A 15,975-nucleotide genomic window follows, 5' to 3' on the forward strand; every position below is an offset into this window, starting at 1 on the left:
TGCTGGGATTACAGGCGTGAGCCACCGCACCCGGCCTCATTTAGTTTTCTTAAGATCATTATTTTGAATTTATTTCTGACAGTTCACTGATTTCCTTTTCCATTGGGGTCTGTTACTAGACAGTTATGTTCCTTTGGTGCCAAATTTTCTTGCTGCTTCATGTTGCTTGTGTCCTTGCACCGATGTCTGTACATCTGGTGGAACAATTGCCTTTTCCTAAGTTTCTAGAGTGACTTTCATAGAGATAGACTTTTACCTGCAGTTGGGTCTTAGTGTGCTGGTTGGAAAGGGTGTGGTGGCTGTGTTTCCAGATGGGTGCAGTGATATGGTCTCCGTGCAGCTCTTCAGCTGTGTTGAGCATCAGCAATAACTGTGGGTGCCTCGAGGCCTAGGCTGTAGAGATTTGTGGCAGTGGTTGTTAATGTCCTTGATGTCAAGGGCTTTTGGGATCCTCTTATTCTTATTTTCCCCACAATGGGGACATGCAGCCAAAGGGGACCTTTTAGTGTCAAGTTTGATATGGCCCACAAGATGATGCAGTGGCACTGGCTTTCATTTGCAGGTGCTTGGAGTAGTTGTGGGGCTGGGGTCCTAGGCTCAGAGCCTGGCGTACAAATTGAGGCCAGGCCTGGGTCATTGGGTGCAGGTTTACTCTCTGTGGCAGCGTTGAATGTGCATTGCCCACAGAGCCAGGATCTGTACTTCTGACACACTCCCTAGCAGGTCAGGCCCAGGGGGCTGGGTTGTAGCTGTGATTCTACCGTGGGGGGCAGAGCAATGGCCCAACTCTAGGGAAGATGTGGTGCTCTTCAGGTTTAAACCTGGGGATCAGGGTACGGCTGCCACTCCGGGACCTGAGCCAATAGGGCTCAGTGCAACTCAGAGTTCAGGTCCTCAGCTTAACTCAGGGTTCAGGGGCTTCAGCGTAACTCAGGGTTCAGGGGCTCAGCATAACTCAGGGTTCAGGGGCTCAGCGTAACTCAGAGTTCAGGGGCTCAGCGTAACTCAGGGTTCAGGGGCTCAGCGTAACTCAGGGTTCAGGAGCTCAGCGTAACTCAGGGTTCAGGGGCTCAGCGTAACTCAGGGTTCAGGAGCTCAGCGTAACTCAGGGTTCAAGGGCTGAGGCTCCATGCAGTAGTGACTCTAAACCCCAAGAAGGTAGGGCTTGGCAGTTTCCCAGACTTCATGAGGCCAGATACAGTGGCAGAGTGGCAGAGCACAGCTGTCATTTCGGTCCTGTTGGGGAGGGAGGTGGCAGGAAACAGCACATTCCAGGGGAAGGCAGGGAGCAGCGCAGAGAGACTCCACTTTCCAGGGAGAGGGCTATCTCTGCAGCTCCATCTCTAGGAGGCTAATCCGGCTCCAGGGAGGCAAGATACTGGAGCTGGCCCATAGGGCGGTGTCTCAGCTGGAGCTGGCCCACAGCACGGGTGTCAGCTCAGCCACTGCTGGGCCAATGTTTCCCTGGGATGCGAGCTACTCCATCAGGTCAGCCCCTGGATTCACAGCTGCTCAGCTCAGCCAGGGCAATGATCTCTTGGGGGAAGTGGGCTGCTTTAGCTTAGGCCTGGGAAATGTGACTATTCTGGGTAGCCCTGGCACCGTTTCCTGGAATGCAGCACGCTTCTCCAACTTTGGCTCTGAGCAGCCAAGGCGCTGTTTTCCCGGGAGGCAGGTTGTGGCTTTGGCTCTGGCCTGAGCGGGGAAGGGGGAAGGTTAGGTGGAGCACCTCAACCTCTGCTTGGCCCCAGGAGCAAGGATGTGACCGCTGCTCCCAGCTCAGTTCAGGGGTGTGAAGCCACCAGGCTGAAGTGGTTCAGTGGTGGCTTAGTCTCAGGGATAAAGGGCAACTGTGGCTACTCAATCCCAGGGCAAGATATGCTCTGGCCGTAGTTCCAATCCAACGCTGGCACAGTGCGGTAGCCACATGACCACAGGAAATGGGCTCAGTGTGGGCTCCTCTGCAGGGAGCTCAGCTGTGCGGCCTCAGGCAGCCCCCTTGCCTGGGCTTAGTGCCTGTGAGGACAAGGGACACCAGTGGTGAGGGCTGTAGGTGTCCAAGGTGCTGGTGGGGCTCCTGGGATCCCCTTGCTTACCTCCTTGCCTCATTCCCAGCTGATCCTGGTAGGGGACTGGGGTGCAGGCCCAGTGTTTCCTTCTGTTCTTCATGCGGCCATCCTGAGTTTCTCCGCTCACCAGGTTTCTGTTACTCCTCTAAAGCACTCTGGTGCTCTTCCTCAGTTATTTTCATTAAAAGTTAATTGTTGGCCAGGCATGGTGGCTCACACCTGTAATCCCAGCACTTTGGGAGGCCAAGGCGGGCAGATCACGAAGTCAAGAGATCGAGACCATCCTGGCCAACCTGGTGAAACTCTGTCTCTACTAAAAATACAGAAAAAAAAAAAAAAAAAAAAAAAAAAAAAAAAAAAAAAAAAAAAAAAAGGCATGGTGGCAGGTGCCTGTAATCCCAGCTACTTGGGAGGCTGAGGCAGGAGAATCACTTGAACCCGGGAGGTGGAGGTTGCAGTGAGCTGAAATCACGCCATTGCACTCCAGCCTGGGCGACAGTGTGAGACTTAGTCTCAAAAATAAAATTAAATAAAATTAAATTAAAAAATGAAATAAAAATAAAAACGTAGCTGGGTGTGGTGGCTCGCACCTGTGGTCCCAACTACTTGGGAGGATGAGGTAAGAGGATTACATTGAGCCTGGGATGCTGAGGCTACAGAGAGCCAAGATCTCAGCACTGTACTCCAGCCTGGGCAATAGAGGGAGACCCTGTCTCAAAAAAAATAAAATAAAATAAAGAAAAAAAAGGAAGGAAATTGTGACACATACTGCGATATGGATTAGCCATGAAGACACTGTGCTCAGTGAAATAAGCTAGTCACAAAAAACGAACACTGTATGATTTCACACATATGAAGTACTTAGAGGAGCCAAAAGCGTAGAGACAGAAAGCAAAACAGAAGTTGCCAGAGACTGATAGGGCGGGAGCAGAGCCTCACTTTAGTTTTGGCACCTGGCTCTGGTTGTGATGCCTGCACCGTCTCCCTGGAGGGGCTGGTCAGAGCTGGGCTCCCACTGAGTGATATGCCAAGGTGGGGCCCCCACTGTACCTCTGCTGCCACCCTACTGCACCAGCCACCCAGCTCCCACCCCTCTGCACCACCCAGCTCCCACCCCTCTGCACCAGCCACCCAGCTCCCACCCCTCTGCACCACCCACCCAGCTCCCACCCCTCTGCACCACCCACCCAGCTCCCACCCCTCTGCTCCCACCCCCCTGCAGCATCCGTCCAGCGCTCCTCTGACTTTCAGGGGCAGCAAGGGCCAGGCACGGGGTGTGGGCAGCGGAGTCCGTCTGAGGAGGAGCCTCCTTCAGGGAGGTGGAGGTGGAAAAGGCCAAGCCCTTGGCCAGCACGGCTCTCAGAGGCAGGAGCTTGGAGGTGGCACAAAGCGGGCTGTGTTCTCGCGCTAGCCCAGCCTAAGGGCACCTTTCCATGTTTTGTTTTGTTTTGTTTTGTTTTGTCTTTCAGACAGACTCTCGCCCTGTCACCCAGGCTGGAGTGCAATGGTGCGATCTTGGCTCACTGCAACCTCTGCCTCCCAGGTTCAAATGATTCTCCTGCCTCAGCCTCCAGGGTAGCTGAGATTACAGGTGCCCACCACCATACCCAGCTATTTTTTGTACTTTTAGTAGAGACAGGATTTCACCATGTTGGCCAGGCTGGTCTCGAACTCCTGAACTTGTGATCCACCCGCCTTGGCCTCCCAAAGTGCTGGGATTACAGGCGTGAGCCACGGCACCCGACCTGCCTTTCCATGTTTTGCTGACAGTTCAGAGGCCTTCTTTCTAACTCCAGGCTGACAGGTTTGGCGCCCAGAAGGAGAGTCGTCCGGGCCAGGACTCCAGAAGCACCAGCTGAGGTTGAGGGGACTTGGTGGAAGGGATAGTTAGCAGCCTGGCCAGAGGGGTGCCAGGACTCACCCAAATGCACACTGGAGGGGATATTCAGATGGCGCGAGCACGGGGATCACACATGCTCGTTCACACACGTGCACTTGAAGATGCATGCACACACATGCACCCAGACACACGCCCACCCAGCCTCTCCTGCACGCGGGGGACATGCACACACGAGGACACTCCTCCTCACCTGCATGCCTGACCTGGGGAAGAAGCCCACCTGCTGGGAGGCACCCCCCCCCACCCTCCATCTGTCCTGGCCCAAGTGCTGGCCCTGAGCCCGTGCCCAGGGAGACTTAACACAGGCCCTTTGTCCCTTGGGATCAGGGCTCCCAAAAGAGGGATTTACTGAGCATTTATTTCCTGCCCAGGGCACGCCCCAGTCCTCATTCTGCCAGGAGAGGGGAACAATGAGGCCTTCTCCTGCCCGCAGAGGTGGCCCCGGGCCGGCTGGCCCTTGTGTGTCAGGAATTGGGTTAGGGCCACAAGCCCCTGCCTCCTTGCCCTCCAGGTGTGGGGCTTGGGAAGACCCCTCTGTGGCTCTGCAGCCTGAGGCATAGCAAACAAGAGGGTCTCCATCTGCAGACGACGCAGCAGCCAGGGCCTCCGTGCAGCCCCGGGGCCAAGCTGGGTCTCTGCGGGAAGCCCCCAGCCTCACTGGAGGCAAGAACCTGAGTCCCTGGCTCAGATCTCCGGGTAGGACTCGCCTGACTGAGACCCTGGGAAAACCAGGAGCTGACACCACCTAGGGGGCTCAGTGGATCCCCGGGACTCAGGAATCAGAGGGAACGTCCTGCTGGCTGGGGGAGGGGCAGGATCAGAAGCCCAGGGACCTTTGCCCCAACCCCAGCAGGCCAAGGCCAGGCTGTGCATGTGACTTGTCCTTGAGCAGCTGCTGCTGGGGAAGGAGGCCCTGAGGGAAGGCACCGCAGCCTTGTGCTCCTGAAACCCGAAGCTCCCACACGCCCGCCGCGCCCTCACTGAGTTCCCGTTGGTACCACACTCTGTGCTAAGCGTTTTATCTGTACTTTCCCCAAAGAAACGTAATACTTTTATTGGAAAACCAGAACGCCTAACCACACATTTTGCCTAATCTTTCATGTAATTAACCTTCCACTAGTGCAAGTGTTGAAAATAGAATACACTATTCCCAAGTTTCAAGTTGAGGGAGGCAGGATTCCCGGGTTCTGGTTGTACATTCCCATTTTCACTGATCCATTCAGTGGTCAATGGATTCTTGGGTTGCTTTCGTGTCAGCTACCGTGAAAAATCCTGCTATGAACATGAGTATACAAATATCTCTTGAAGGCCGGGCGCAGTGGCTCACACCTTCACCCTGGCACTTTGGCAGGCCGCAGAGGGCACATCACCTGAGGTCAGAAGTTCAAGACCAGCCTGGCTGGTGAAACCCCATCTCTACTAAAAATACAAAAATTAGCTAAGCATGGTGGCAGGTGCCTCTAATCCCAGCTACTCTGGAGGCTGAGACAGGAGAATCACTTGAACCCAGGAGGCGGAGGTTGCAGTGAGCCAAGATCGCACCACTGCACTCCAGCCTGAGCGACAGAGCAAGACTCCGTGTCAAAAACAAACAAAACTAAACCCCCCCAAAAACCAAAAACAAGTATCTCTTGAAGACCTTCCTTTCAGTTCTTTTGGGTGTATACTCAGAAGTGGAATTGCAGCTGGGCGCAGTGGCTCATGCCTGTAATCCCAGCACTTTGAGAGGCTGAGGCGGGCGGATCACCTGAGGTCAGGAGTTGGAGACCAGCCTGGTTAACATGGCAAAACCCCGTCTCTACTAAAAATACAAAAATGAGCCAGGTGTGCTGGCGCGCGCCCGTAACCCCAGCTACTTGGGAGGCTGAGGCAGAAGAATCGCTTGAACCCGGGAGGTGGAGGTTGCAATGAGCTGGGATCACGCCAATGCACTCCAGCCTGGGCGACAAGAGCGAAACTCCATCTCAAAAAAAAATTGTTCCAGAGAAGTGAAGAGAGCCTAGCGGGAGCCCGCAGTGGGGACAGCCTGGGCAGAGACTTGGCAGGATCCCCATTCTGGGTGGAACGGGCCCAGGACCACTGTTTTCCCAAGGAAGTCCCATGAAGGACCAGCCGTGCTGCTAGGCCCCACCCGCCCTTCAGGGGGTCCCCAGGCTTTAAGGGGACTCCTGGCTCAGGGCCAGGCCCTTGGTGCTGGAGGAGGTCGTGGGTGGAAGGCAGGGGGCACCAAGAGGGCAGCCAGGACCCCTGGGCTGCAGACAAGAAAGGGACTGTGGGGTCCACCGGGTCTGGGCCACATCAAGGAGTGTGGCTGAAGATCCGCCCTAGGAGCTGAAAGCCAGGGCGCTGCCAGGCCTGAGAGTCCCCAAACCGCACTTGGGCCCAGGAGGGTGAAGCTGGGAGTAGAGGGCAGAGCTCCCACCCCGCCCCGCCCCGCCCCCAGGGGGCGCCCCGGGCCCGGCGCGAGAGGAGGCAGAGGGGGCGCTAGGCCGCGGGAGAGGAGGCCATGGGCGCGCGCGGGGCGCTGCTGCTGGCGCTGCTGCTGGCGCTAGAGGGACTCAGGAAGCCGGGTGAGCTCGGGGCGCTGCTGGCGGGACGGGGTGGGGGCGGGGGCGGTGGGGAGGACGGGAGGTGGAGGCCCCGGGGAGCTCACTTCTTGTCTCCTGCAGAGTCAGTTGAGGCAGAGCTGTTGTCAGGTAGGGCGCCCGGGACGCGCGATTCCTGCCAGGGCCATTGGGACGAGGTGGACGGGGAGGCGGTGGGGGGTAGGGGGAACCTCTACTGCTCTCTCGCCCCCGCCCCGTGGATCGAGAGCTCTGTTGGTGTGGAAAGTAACTAATGGGCGCTGGAGGGGGATGGGCGGACCCTGCAGAGCACGTGGGAGGGTCTCCAGTGTCACCTACTTCCTGCTGCACACACGCGAGGGGACCCTCGGTGGGCAAAAACGTGGTTTCCTGGACTGGGTTGAAGGGGAGAAAGGGAGAGGTCGGGCTTAGGGGGCTGCCTCCCGCGGCTCAGCAGTTCCTCTGACCATCCGAGGACCATGCGGCCAACGGGTTATCACGTCGCGCATCGTGGGTGGAGAGGACGCTGAACTCGGGCGTTGGCCATGGCAGGGGAGCCTGCGCCTGTGGGATTCCCACGTGTGCGGAGCGAGCCTGCTCAGCCACCGCTGGGCGCTCACGGCGGCGCACTGCTTTGAAAGGTGAGTGGGGGTGCCAACGGAGGGGTGCGGTGACGGGCAGGAGCAGGGCTGGGGGGAGTGCCACCGAACTTTACCTATGGTCTGATGCCAGACTTGGGTGTGAATGTTGTGTGTGGATGCGGCCTGGTATTCTCCTGAGCCCCAGGCTGTGCCGCAGCCGGTTACACCCACTCCAGTTCCCTTTGGGTCTCCTGGAGGGAACCCTGTTCAGGTTCTTCCAGAATGTTCTTCCAGAACATTTCCACGCACTTTTGGGTATTCTCTCCCTTATTCTTTCAACCCAAAGTTCACCACCGTCCATCCCACCCTCATCCCCCCTCCTGGTGGACGGTGCAGTACAGTACGGGGCACTGAGCCAAGGCCAGCACGCCCGGGCCGCTGTGTGGACTCCATCCTGCCAAGCCCACGCTGTCGTGGTGCATCTGCCCATTCCTCCTTGGGCTGCATGGGGGTGCCCCTGGAGGCCTTGGCTGAATGCAAGGGTCCTTGGGACAGCTCTGGGAGGTGACAAGACCCCACCCTCCTGCTGCAGGAGCAGGTCCTAGGACTTTGGTTGTGGTCTCTCTGAGCTCTTTCATTTCTACAGGGGACCCTGGGTGTTAGCAAGTAGTAGCAACACCACAGTCTCCCCTCCTGGACCGGACCCCAGTTGTGCTCAGGTAGCCAGCCCTCCGTCCCCGGGCCCCTGACTGCTCTCTTCTCTTCTACCAGCTCTAGTGACCTTAGTGATCCCTCCGGGTGGACGGTCCAGTTTGGCCAGCTGACTCCCATGCCATCCTTCTGGAGCCTGCAGGCTTACGACACCCGTTACTTCGTGTCGAATATCTATCTGAGCCCTCACTACCTGGGGAATTCGCCCTATGACATTGCCTTGGTGAAGCTGTCTGCACCTGTCACCTACACTAACCACATCCAGCCCATCTGTTTCCAGGCCTCCACGTTTGAGTTTGAGAACCGGACAGACTGCTGGGTGACCGGCTGGGGGTACATCAAAGAGGATGAGGGTGAGGCTGGGGACAGGTGGGTCAGGGAGGAACTGTCTTTGTTCACCTGTTCCCCTACATAGGCACAACAGCCCCTTGCTTGGTCTCGGGGTGCAGGCTACGCCCCTCTTGCTCACAGTCTCTCCTCACCTGCCAGGGCAGGGACCAACACCCAGTTCCCTCCCTTCCAGGGGCTGTGGGGGCAGAAGGAGAGTGTGAGAGGGAGGCCAGCTTGGCGCAGGCCTGCAGGTGGTGCGGTGGTGGAGGGGTTCTGGAGGGCTTAGCGACACAAACTTCAGACTTGGATTTATTCCTGCATCTTTCCACCTCCCGCGGTGCTCACCAATGCCCCAGGCATCAGGCTCCCGGGCTGCCTCTCCAAGCCTCCCGCACCCACCCTAGCTCTGGCCGATTCTCCTGCAGCACTGAGCCCATTCCTCTCCCCAGAAACTTCCAAGCCACCCTCAACCACAGCTCCCACGGAAACCCCTCTGGGGGTCCTCTGGTGGGCCTGCCCTGGCACCTGCCTGTCCCCCAGCACACATGCCCTGAAAGAAGTGGGCCCAGCATCCGGAGGAGCCCCGGGGCCGGCAGCCCCAGACTGGGCGTGTTCCCTGTATCAGGAATCCCCTTCCCTCTGCTCCGACGTCTGGCCCGTCCCTGCATCATCCCACAACAGTAGTAACAATAACAGACGTGGTTCCTTGAGCACACACTGTGTGCCTGGCACTGTTCTAGGCATGGGGGCCCAGGAGTGAGCCAGGCGTGGCCTCTCCTTCTGCTGGAGCTCACCTAGGAATGAAGTTGGTAACGTTTTTATACCCATCTTACAGATGAGGAAACTGAGAGGGTTATGGAAATTGCCAAGAACTAGTAAATGGAGAAGTCAGGGCCCCTTGCCTTAGAAAGGGTAAGGGATGTCCCCAAGTCACACCCCGGCAGTTGGAAGCGGGAGTGGGGAACTCAGCACTGGAGCCACCTCCCTCTAGAGGAGGGATCCTTTCTCTTTCCTGAGAAGGACCCCTGCTGCAAAGACGAGTGGATGTGAGCCAGGGGCACGGCCAGGCTGCCTCTGCCACCCTCTCTTCCCAGCCCAGGGTGGACAGGTCACACCAACCCCAGGCTGAGCCTCAACTCACAGTGCAGGGGAGGCAGGGGGCAGGCACTTCTGGAGCCCCTTGCCTGGTGTGCACCTTTGCTGTGCCCTGCGCTGGCTGGGAGGCCTGGGGCAAAGCTGTTCATCTCACGGAGCCTCCGTTTCCTCCCCTGTGAAATAGGGTAATGATGGTTCCACATCCCAGGCTAGTTCCCAGGTTGTTAGTCCCGAGGGCTTAGGAGAGGCCCCGCTGACTGGAAGCACTGCCTGCAGGTTGGGTCTCATTGTCTTTTGTCATCCTCGGCAGGACAAGGTGCCGGCTGGCGCTCTGAGGCAGGAATTGGACAGGTGTGGGTTCCTGTCAGGCTCTGAGACTTCCCCAGTGCCTTGCCGGGGGTCAGCGGGGCGGTATCCCCCTGATTCTCCTTATCTGGGAGTGGGTCCTGATGACTGCTGCCTCCCGGGGTGCTGGAGGGGGCCCTAAGAGCGCTGCAACAAACTTGTGCCCAGGCCTGGAAAGCACCCAGCTGCTACTGAGGCCAGGGCTGCAGCCAGGCTGCCCCTCCCCCAGGTCGGGCTTTGGATGCTCATCTTAACACCATCTCAGCTGCTGTCTCCCCTCCCTCGGCTCCTTTTGGCTAAGGAATCTCTCCATGGGCGCAGGCAGGGCCATTGTTGCCATCCTGCAGACAGGGAAAGTGAGGCTGGGGGAGCTCTGACAGCCTTTCCCCCCCGGGGCCTTCTGTGATGCTGCTGAGGGTCTCTGCTGTGCTGGGGTCTGGGCTGGAGCTGGGGGTAATGGAGATGAACCCCAGGGCCCCCACACCCCTGCAGCCTATGCCATCCCTCCCTAGAAGGGCCTCAGGTTGTTGTCTTTCTCCTTCCCCCTATCGTCCCCACAGCACTGCCGTCTCCCTACACCCTCCAGGAAGTTCAGGTCGCCATCATAAACAACTCTATGTGCAACCCCCTCTTCCTCAAGTATAGTTTCCGCAGAGACGTCTTCGGAGACATGGTTTGTGCCGGCAATGCCCAAGGCAGGAAGGATGCCTGCTTTGTGAGTGTCCCTGCCACCACTCCCAGCCCAGGAAAGCATCCTATGTCCCGTGCCTTATTTGACCCTCATGCCAACCCCGGGAGGTGGAGACTGTTGCCCCATTCTGCAGATGCAGAAACGGAGGCTTGGCTGCTGCCAGGGGGAGGAGGAGGATGTGCACCCAGTCTCCCCAGCCCCATAGCCCTTCCCACTCTCAGCCTTTCCCCTGCCCCACTCACTCCGCCCCGGGCTGACCTCAGCCCCGCTGCTCCTCAGGGTGACTCAGGTGGACCCTTGGCCTGTAACAAGAATGGACTGTGGTATCAGACTGGAGTCGTGAGCTGGGGAGTGGGCTGTGGTCGGCTCAATCGGCCCGGTGTCTACACCAATATCAGCCACCACTTTGAGTGGATCCAGAAGCTGATGGCCCAAAGTGGCATGTCCCAGCCAGACCCCTCCTGGCCGCTACTCTTTCTCCCTCTTGTCTGGGCTCTGCCACTCCTGGGGCCGGCCTGAGCCTACCTGAACCCATGCAGGCTGGGGCCACTGCCAAGTCAGGCCCTGCTTCTCTTCTGTCTTGTTAGGTAATAAACACATTCCAGTTGATGCCTTGCAGAGCATTCTTCAAATGCGGTGGCTTCATGGACAGCTCATTCTGTCTTGTGCAGACAGCCTGTCTGTGCCCCTGGCTCACACCCACATCTGTTCTGCATCATAGAACCATCTGGTTATTTCGATCAGAAAGAGAATTGTGTGTTGCCCAGGCTGGTCTTGAACTCCTAGGGTGGTCTCGATCCTCCCGCCTCACCCTCCTGAGTAGCTGAAATTATAGACGCACATCACGCTCGGCAATGGAACAGGAGTAGTTCCAGGGTGCCAGGAGCTGGAAAGCCTGGAGTGGGGGTGTGTGCATTGGAAGAAACAATCCTGACATCCCTTACCCCACAAGGATCCAGCACAGAAACACCAGACATCCTGATCTTACTGTGGTTCCCCCAAGGCTGACCTAGGACCAGGACATGGGTGCAGGTGGTTTATCTGGGAGGTGATTGCAGGAAATGGGGAAACCGAGGCAGGGAAGGAAGGAACACCAGTGAGCTTACACAAACACGGAGGGTACCATTCTAGGTAACTGGGGTGCAATCCTGTGGGGGCCTCAGCATTGGCCCACTGAGGACAAGGACACCAGGGTGGGCGTTTGTCTCTTGACCACTCCCCCCCACCATGTTGAGAGTAGTTCAGGGGCATGGGATGCCTCAGAGCTGGGGCAGCCCCGAGGTGAGGCTCTGAGCACCCAGGGAGTAGGCAATAATGGTCCCCCTTGTGGGACTCCAGCTGGCTCCATGTTCGAAAATCATGGCCCTCCCTTAGTGATGTTTTTATTTTTTTTTGTTTTTGCAGTTTATTGCATGAAAGAATTACACAGTCCAAGTTAAAAGCAGACCCCAAATGGTTACATTAGACAAACTGTGAGGTTTTTAAACTTGTAACAAGGGAAAGAAGGGAAATTCTACTCATTACAAGGAAATCCTCACAAGATTCAGTGAGCCACAAGTAGTTAAAACCCTTGAACCATCAGCTGATGGTCCTTAGCCAGTCCCACCTCTACGAGGAACTGGCATATGTTCTTGCGCTGGTCACCCTGTAGCTGAATGACTTCTCCGTATTCTGGATGCTCAATTACCATCCTATTGCAGGCAAATTTCCTCTTAAATGCCTTCACTAGTTGCTTTTTATTGTAATCCTTAGTGATCCCTTAGACAGTACTAAGGGTTTTCCTGTCATTTCTCTGTTAAATTCTTGCATGGATCTATTCCTCAGTGCCTGCAGGGAGCAGGTCATCACTCTTACTTAAATCAGCAAAGGGGTGGAAAGAGTGGAGATTCTGGATAGTGGACATATAAGATGATTCGTTTTCCTCAGTGGGAACGGGCAAAACTTGGGCCAAGGCACCACCAGCCACAGATTTCCAGCCAGAAAACAACAGCCCAGAGATCCTGTAACATTACGAAGGCTTTGGAATGTCATATTTACATCGTTTATAGATCAGTTTTATCATCTACCTGTAGACTATATTGGACCCTAAATTCTAAGTTCCTCCAATCCAGTTTTCTCTTATGGAATTATTAAAACTGGAAGCTGCTCTTTCAAAAATGCCCTGCGAGCTAAAACTAAACAACTTAACATAAATATCAAGGGACAAGTATTGTGCCTGATGTGTGGACCGCACAGAGCGTTCACCAACCATCCAAGGCCACAACCAGAGACATTTTAACTGCAAAATTGCCGGCTTCATACTGCAGCTTTTCCCAAGACCATCAAAACGAGATTCCATATCATGGTGGTCCACTTACCTCTCTTAATGCTCATCTTTCTCCCTTGACAGGATAATGTGTAATTAAAATTTTACAGCCAGTAACTGCTTTGGGTAACTTAACAGAACTGGACCTAAAAACATGCTTCACTCCACCTAGTGGGTAACTTTGGCGATATCGATAATACAACTTGTTCAAATTGTACTAGTGTTCCCTTTTATAGAGTTGGCCCTGTTTTCTGCTTTATTTCAACCCAGTCATGAAATGCTACTCAATGGCTACAATAGCTTTCAGCCAGTTTGCCCGTCATCCTTTTTTCTTTTTCTTTTTTTTTTTTTTTTTTTGAGACGGAGTTTCACTCTGTCGCCCAGGCTGGAGTGCAATGGCGCGATCTCAGCTCACTGCAACCTCCGCCTCCCTGGTTCAAGCAATTATCCTGCCTCAGCCTCCTTAGTAGCTGGGAGTGCCACCATGCCCAGCTACTTTTGTAATTTTTAGTAGAGACGGGGTTTCACAATGTTGGCCAGGCTGGTCTCAAACTCCTGACCTCTCGATCCACCCGACTCGGCCTCCCAAAGTGCTGGGATTACAGGCGTGAACCACCATGCTCGGCCTAGTTTTTTGTTTGTTTTTTTTTGTTTGTTTGTTCGTTTTGCTTTTTTTTTTTTTTTTTAAGAGATAGGGTCTCGCTTTGGCACCCAGACTGGAGCCAGTGATCCTAGCTCACCGCAACTTTGAAGTCCTGGGCTCCCTCCACCTCAGTCTTCTGAGTAGCTGGGTCTACAGGCCCACACTACCACCACCAGCTAAGTTGTTTAAAATTATTTTTTGCAGAGACAAGTTCTCACTTTGTTGTCCAGGCTGGTCTCAAGTGGGCAGTTAGCCCCAGACCTCCTGCCAGATGCTCCAGCCCAGCGAAGTGGTCTGGAATACATAAATATTTCTTAAACCTGTTAATATACACTTCGAGATTTGTGATTTCATTGTATGCAAATTGTGCTTCGAAATGGGAAAAGCCCAACCCCCCAACTGTCTAGTTAATGATACGCATGTGGAAGTCCCTGAGGGTAAGTGAACTGAGGTCTGCACCTGATGCCTGAGGAAAGAAGATGAACCAATGAGTGGACGGAGGGTCCGGGACATGGACAAATGCAGTGACACCCACACAGGAGAATGCTGAGGACTGGAGAGGCAGGGATTGCGTGGGTGTCACTGTTACCTTTTACTCTCCAATATGTCTGAATTTGGGTGGTAAATGTAGGGGAAATGTCTGTTGACTTTGTCCTTGGAGGACAGCTCCCCAGGGCCCATCCTCAGCTTCTGCCATCTTGGTCCATCTGGACCGTCCATCCTCGAGTCTGGAACATTCCAGGCCCTCCACGAGGCTCGCTGTGGGGGCCGCAGTCAGGAACCGGCCTCCCGGACCAGAGACGCCCCCACAGGGCGACTCTCTCTGCAGCCTCCCAAGGAGGACTCAGCCACTCTTGGGAAGGAGATGAGCAACTGACTCAAACCAGTTTGAGGCTGTTCCAGTGCCTGACACCATCGAGGGCCTCGTCCGGGCCGGTCCTCATGTATTAGTCCATTCTCACGCTGCTAATAAAGACATACCTGAGATTGGGTATTTTAGAAAGGAAAGAGGTTTAATTGACTCACAGTTCAGCGTGGCTGGGGAGGCCTCAGGAAACTTACTATCATGGCAGAAAGGGAAGCAAACACGTCCTTCTCCACATGGTGGCAGCAAGGAGAAGTGCCGAGCAAAAGGGGGAAAATCCCCGTATAAAACCATCAGATCTCGTGAGAATTCACTCTCTATCACGAGAACAGCAGCATGCGGGTAACTCACTGCCTACGACTCGATTACCTCCCACCAGGTCCCTCCCACAACATGTGGGAATGATGGGAACTACAATTTAAGATGCGATTTGGGCGGAGACACAGCCAAACCGTATCACCTCAATAAGACGGACTCGTTTCCCCCCAGCAGACGGCTGGCGGCCGCACACGTGGTCTCGCTCCTGCCTCCCAACAGCCTCAGGTGCTGGGGTGTGCTAGGGGCCTGTTTACTGATAGAGAAACCGAGGCTGGGAGTGGCTGCGGGAGGTGCAGTCAGGAACAGGGTCAGAGTGTGGCGCCGGGCCCGGCCTCTCAGGTCCCATATCACGGAATCTACCGGGGCAGGTGCAAAGGCTGAGCCCAACATCCTTCCTCCATTCACAAGACAGGGCTGGAGCAAGTCAGCTGGAGCACAGCCGCGGAGGTGGACAGGGTCGGCCGCCGTGGGGCACTTCCTGGCCCCCAGGAGAGGAGGTGAGGAGAGTGGGGCGAACCCCAGGTTCTAAGCAGGTGCCTGCCTCAGGAGAGATTCAGGGGAATGCTAACCAGGTGCTGTGGGCTGTCTTTGTCCCCTCAAAGTTCATATGTGGAAGCTCTAAGCATATGTGTCAAGAGGTGGGACCTTTGAAGGTAATTAGGTTTCGATAAGGTCATGAGCACAGGACCTCCAGTGATGGGTTACGGCCCCTATAAGAAAAGGAGACCAGGGCTCTCCGCCCCTCCGCAAATAAGAGGACACAGTGAGAAGATGGGGGTCTGCTCGCCAGGAAGGAGCCCCCACCAGCAGCCGCATCGCTCAGCACCTTGATCCTGGACTTCCAGCCTCCAGAGCTGTGAGAAGCAAACCTCTATCATCTACCAGCCGCCCATGGCGTGGGATTTGTGTTAGAGCAGCCTGAGCTGGCCCAGACGCCAAGGAGCAACACACGTACGCGGGAATCCCGCCTCCCTCTACTTGAAACTTGGGAATAGTGTATCTCTTTTCTTTTCTTTTCTTTTCTTTTTTTTTTTTGAGACGGAGTCTCGCTCTGTTCCCCAGGCTGGAGTGCAATGGCGGGATCTCCGCTCACTGCAAGCTCCGTCCCCTGGGTTCACGCCATTCTCCTGCCTCAGCCTCCCAAGTAGCTGGGACTACAGGCGCCCGCCACAACGCCCTGCTAATTTTTTGTATATTTAGTAGAGACGGGGTTTCACCGTGTTAGCCAGGATAATCTCGATCTCCTGACCTCGTGATCCACCCGCCTCGGCCTCCCAAAGTGCTAGGATTACAGGCTTGAGCCACCGTGCCCGGCCAGTGTATTCTCTTTTCAACACTTGCACTAATGGAAGGTTAATTACATGAAAGATTAGGCAAAATGTGTGGTTATGTGTCCTGGTTTTCCAGTAAAAGTATTGAGTTTCTCTGGGGAAAGTGCAGATAAAATGCTTAGCGGAGGCTGGGCGCTGTGGCTTACGCTTGTAATCCCAGCACTTTGGGAGGCCGAGGCAGGCAGGCAGATCACAAGGTCAGGAGTTTGAAACCAGCCTGGCCAATA

General features: G+C 55.5%; 1 protein-coding gene and 1 pseudogene across 1 annotated transcript; one reads left to right on the plus strand and one right to left on the minus strand.

Annotated features, from left to right (window-relative positions):
- Window positions 1–6,270: 6,270 nt before the first annotated feature.
- Window positions 6,271–10,895, plus strand: PRSS21 (serine protease 21). Its single transcript, XM_032145140.2, has 6 exons — window positions 6,271–6,539; window positions 6,639–6,665; window positions 7,009–7,174; window positions 7,886–8,178; window positions 10,156–10,310; window positions 10,566–10,895. The coding sequence occupies exons 1-6, from the start codon at window positions 6,476–6,478 to the stop codon at window positions 10,803–10,805; spliced, it is 945 nt and encodes a 314-aa protein (XP_032001031.2). The 5' UTR covers window positions 6,271–6,475; the 3' UTR covers window positions 10,806–10,895.
- Window positions 10,896–11,847: 952 nt separating this feature from the next.
- LOC116462621 (eukaryotic translation initiation factor 1-like) lies at window positions 11,848–12,189 on the minus strand (annotated as a pseudogene).
- Window positions 12,190–15,975: the final 3,786 nt, after the last annotated feature.

Source organism: Hylobates moloch, unplaced genomic scaffold (genome assembly GCF_009828535.3).
Source record: "Hylobates moloch isolate HMO894 unplaced genomic scaffold, HMol_V3 SCAFFOLD_23, whole genome shotgun sequence".
In the NCBI taxonomy this organism is placed as follows: Eukaryota; Metazoa; Chordata; class Mammalia; order Primates; family Hylobatidae; genus Hylobates; species Hylobates moloch.

Excerpts from the sequence above, each read along its gene's own strand:
- PRSS21 (XM_032145140.2), top strand. The coding sequence starts at position 6,476 with ATGGGCGCGCGCGGGGCGCTGCTGCTGGCGCTGCTGCTGGCGCTAGAG. Across the intron at positions 6,666-7,008 it reads TGAGGCAGAGCTGTTGTCAG|GACCATGCGGCCAACGGGTT; the intron begins GTAGGGCGCCCG and ends TGACCATCCGAG. Across the intron at positions 7,175-7,885 it reads GCGGCGCACTGCTTTGAAAG|CTCTAGTGACCTTAGTGATC; the intron begins GTGAGTGGGGGT and ends CTCTTCTACCAG.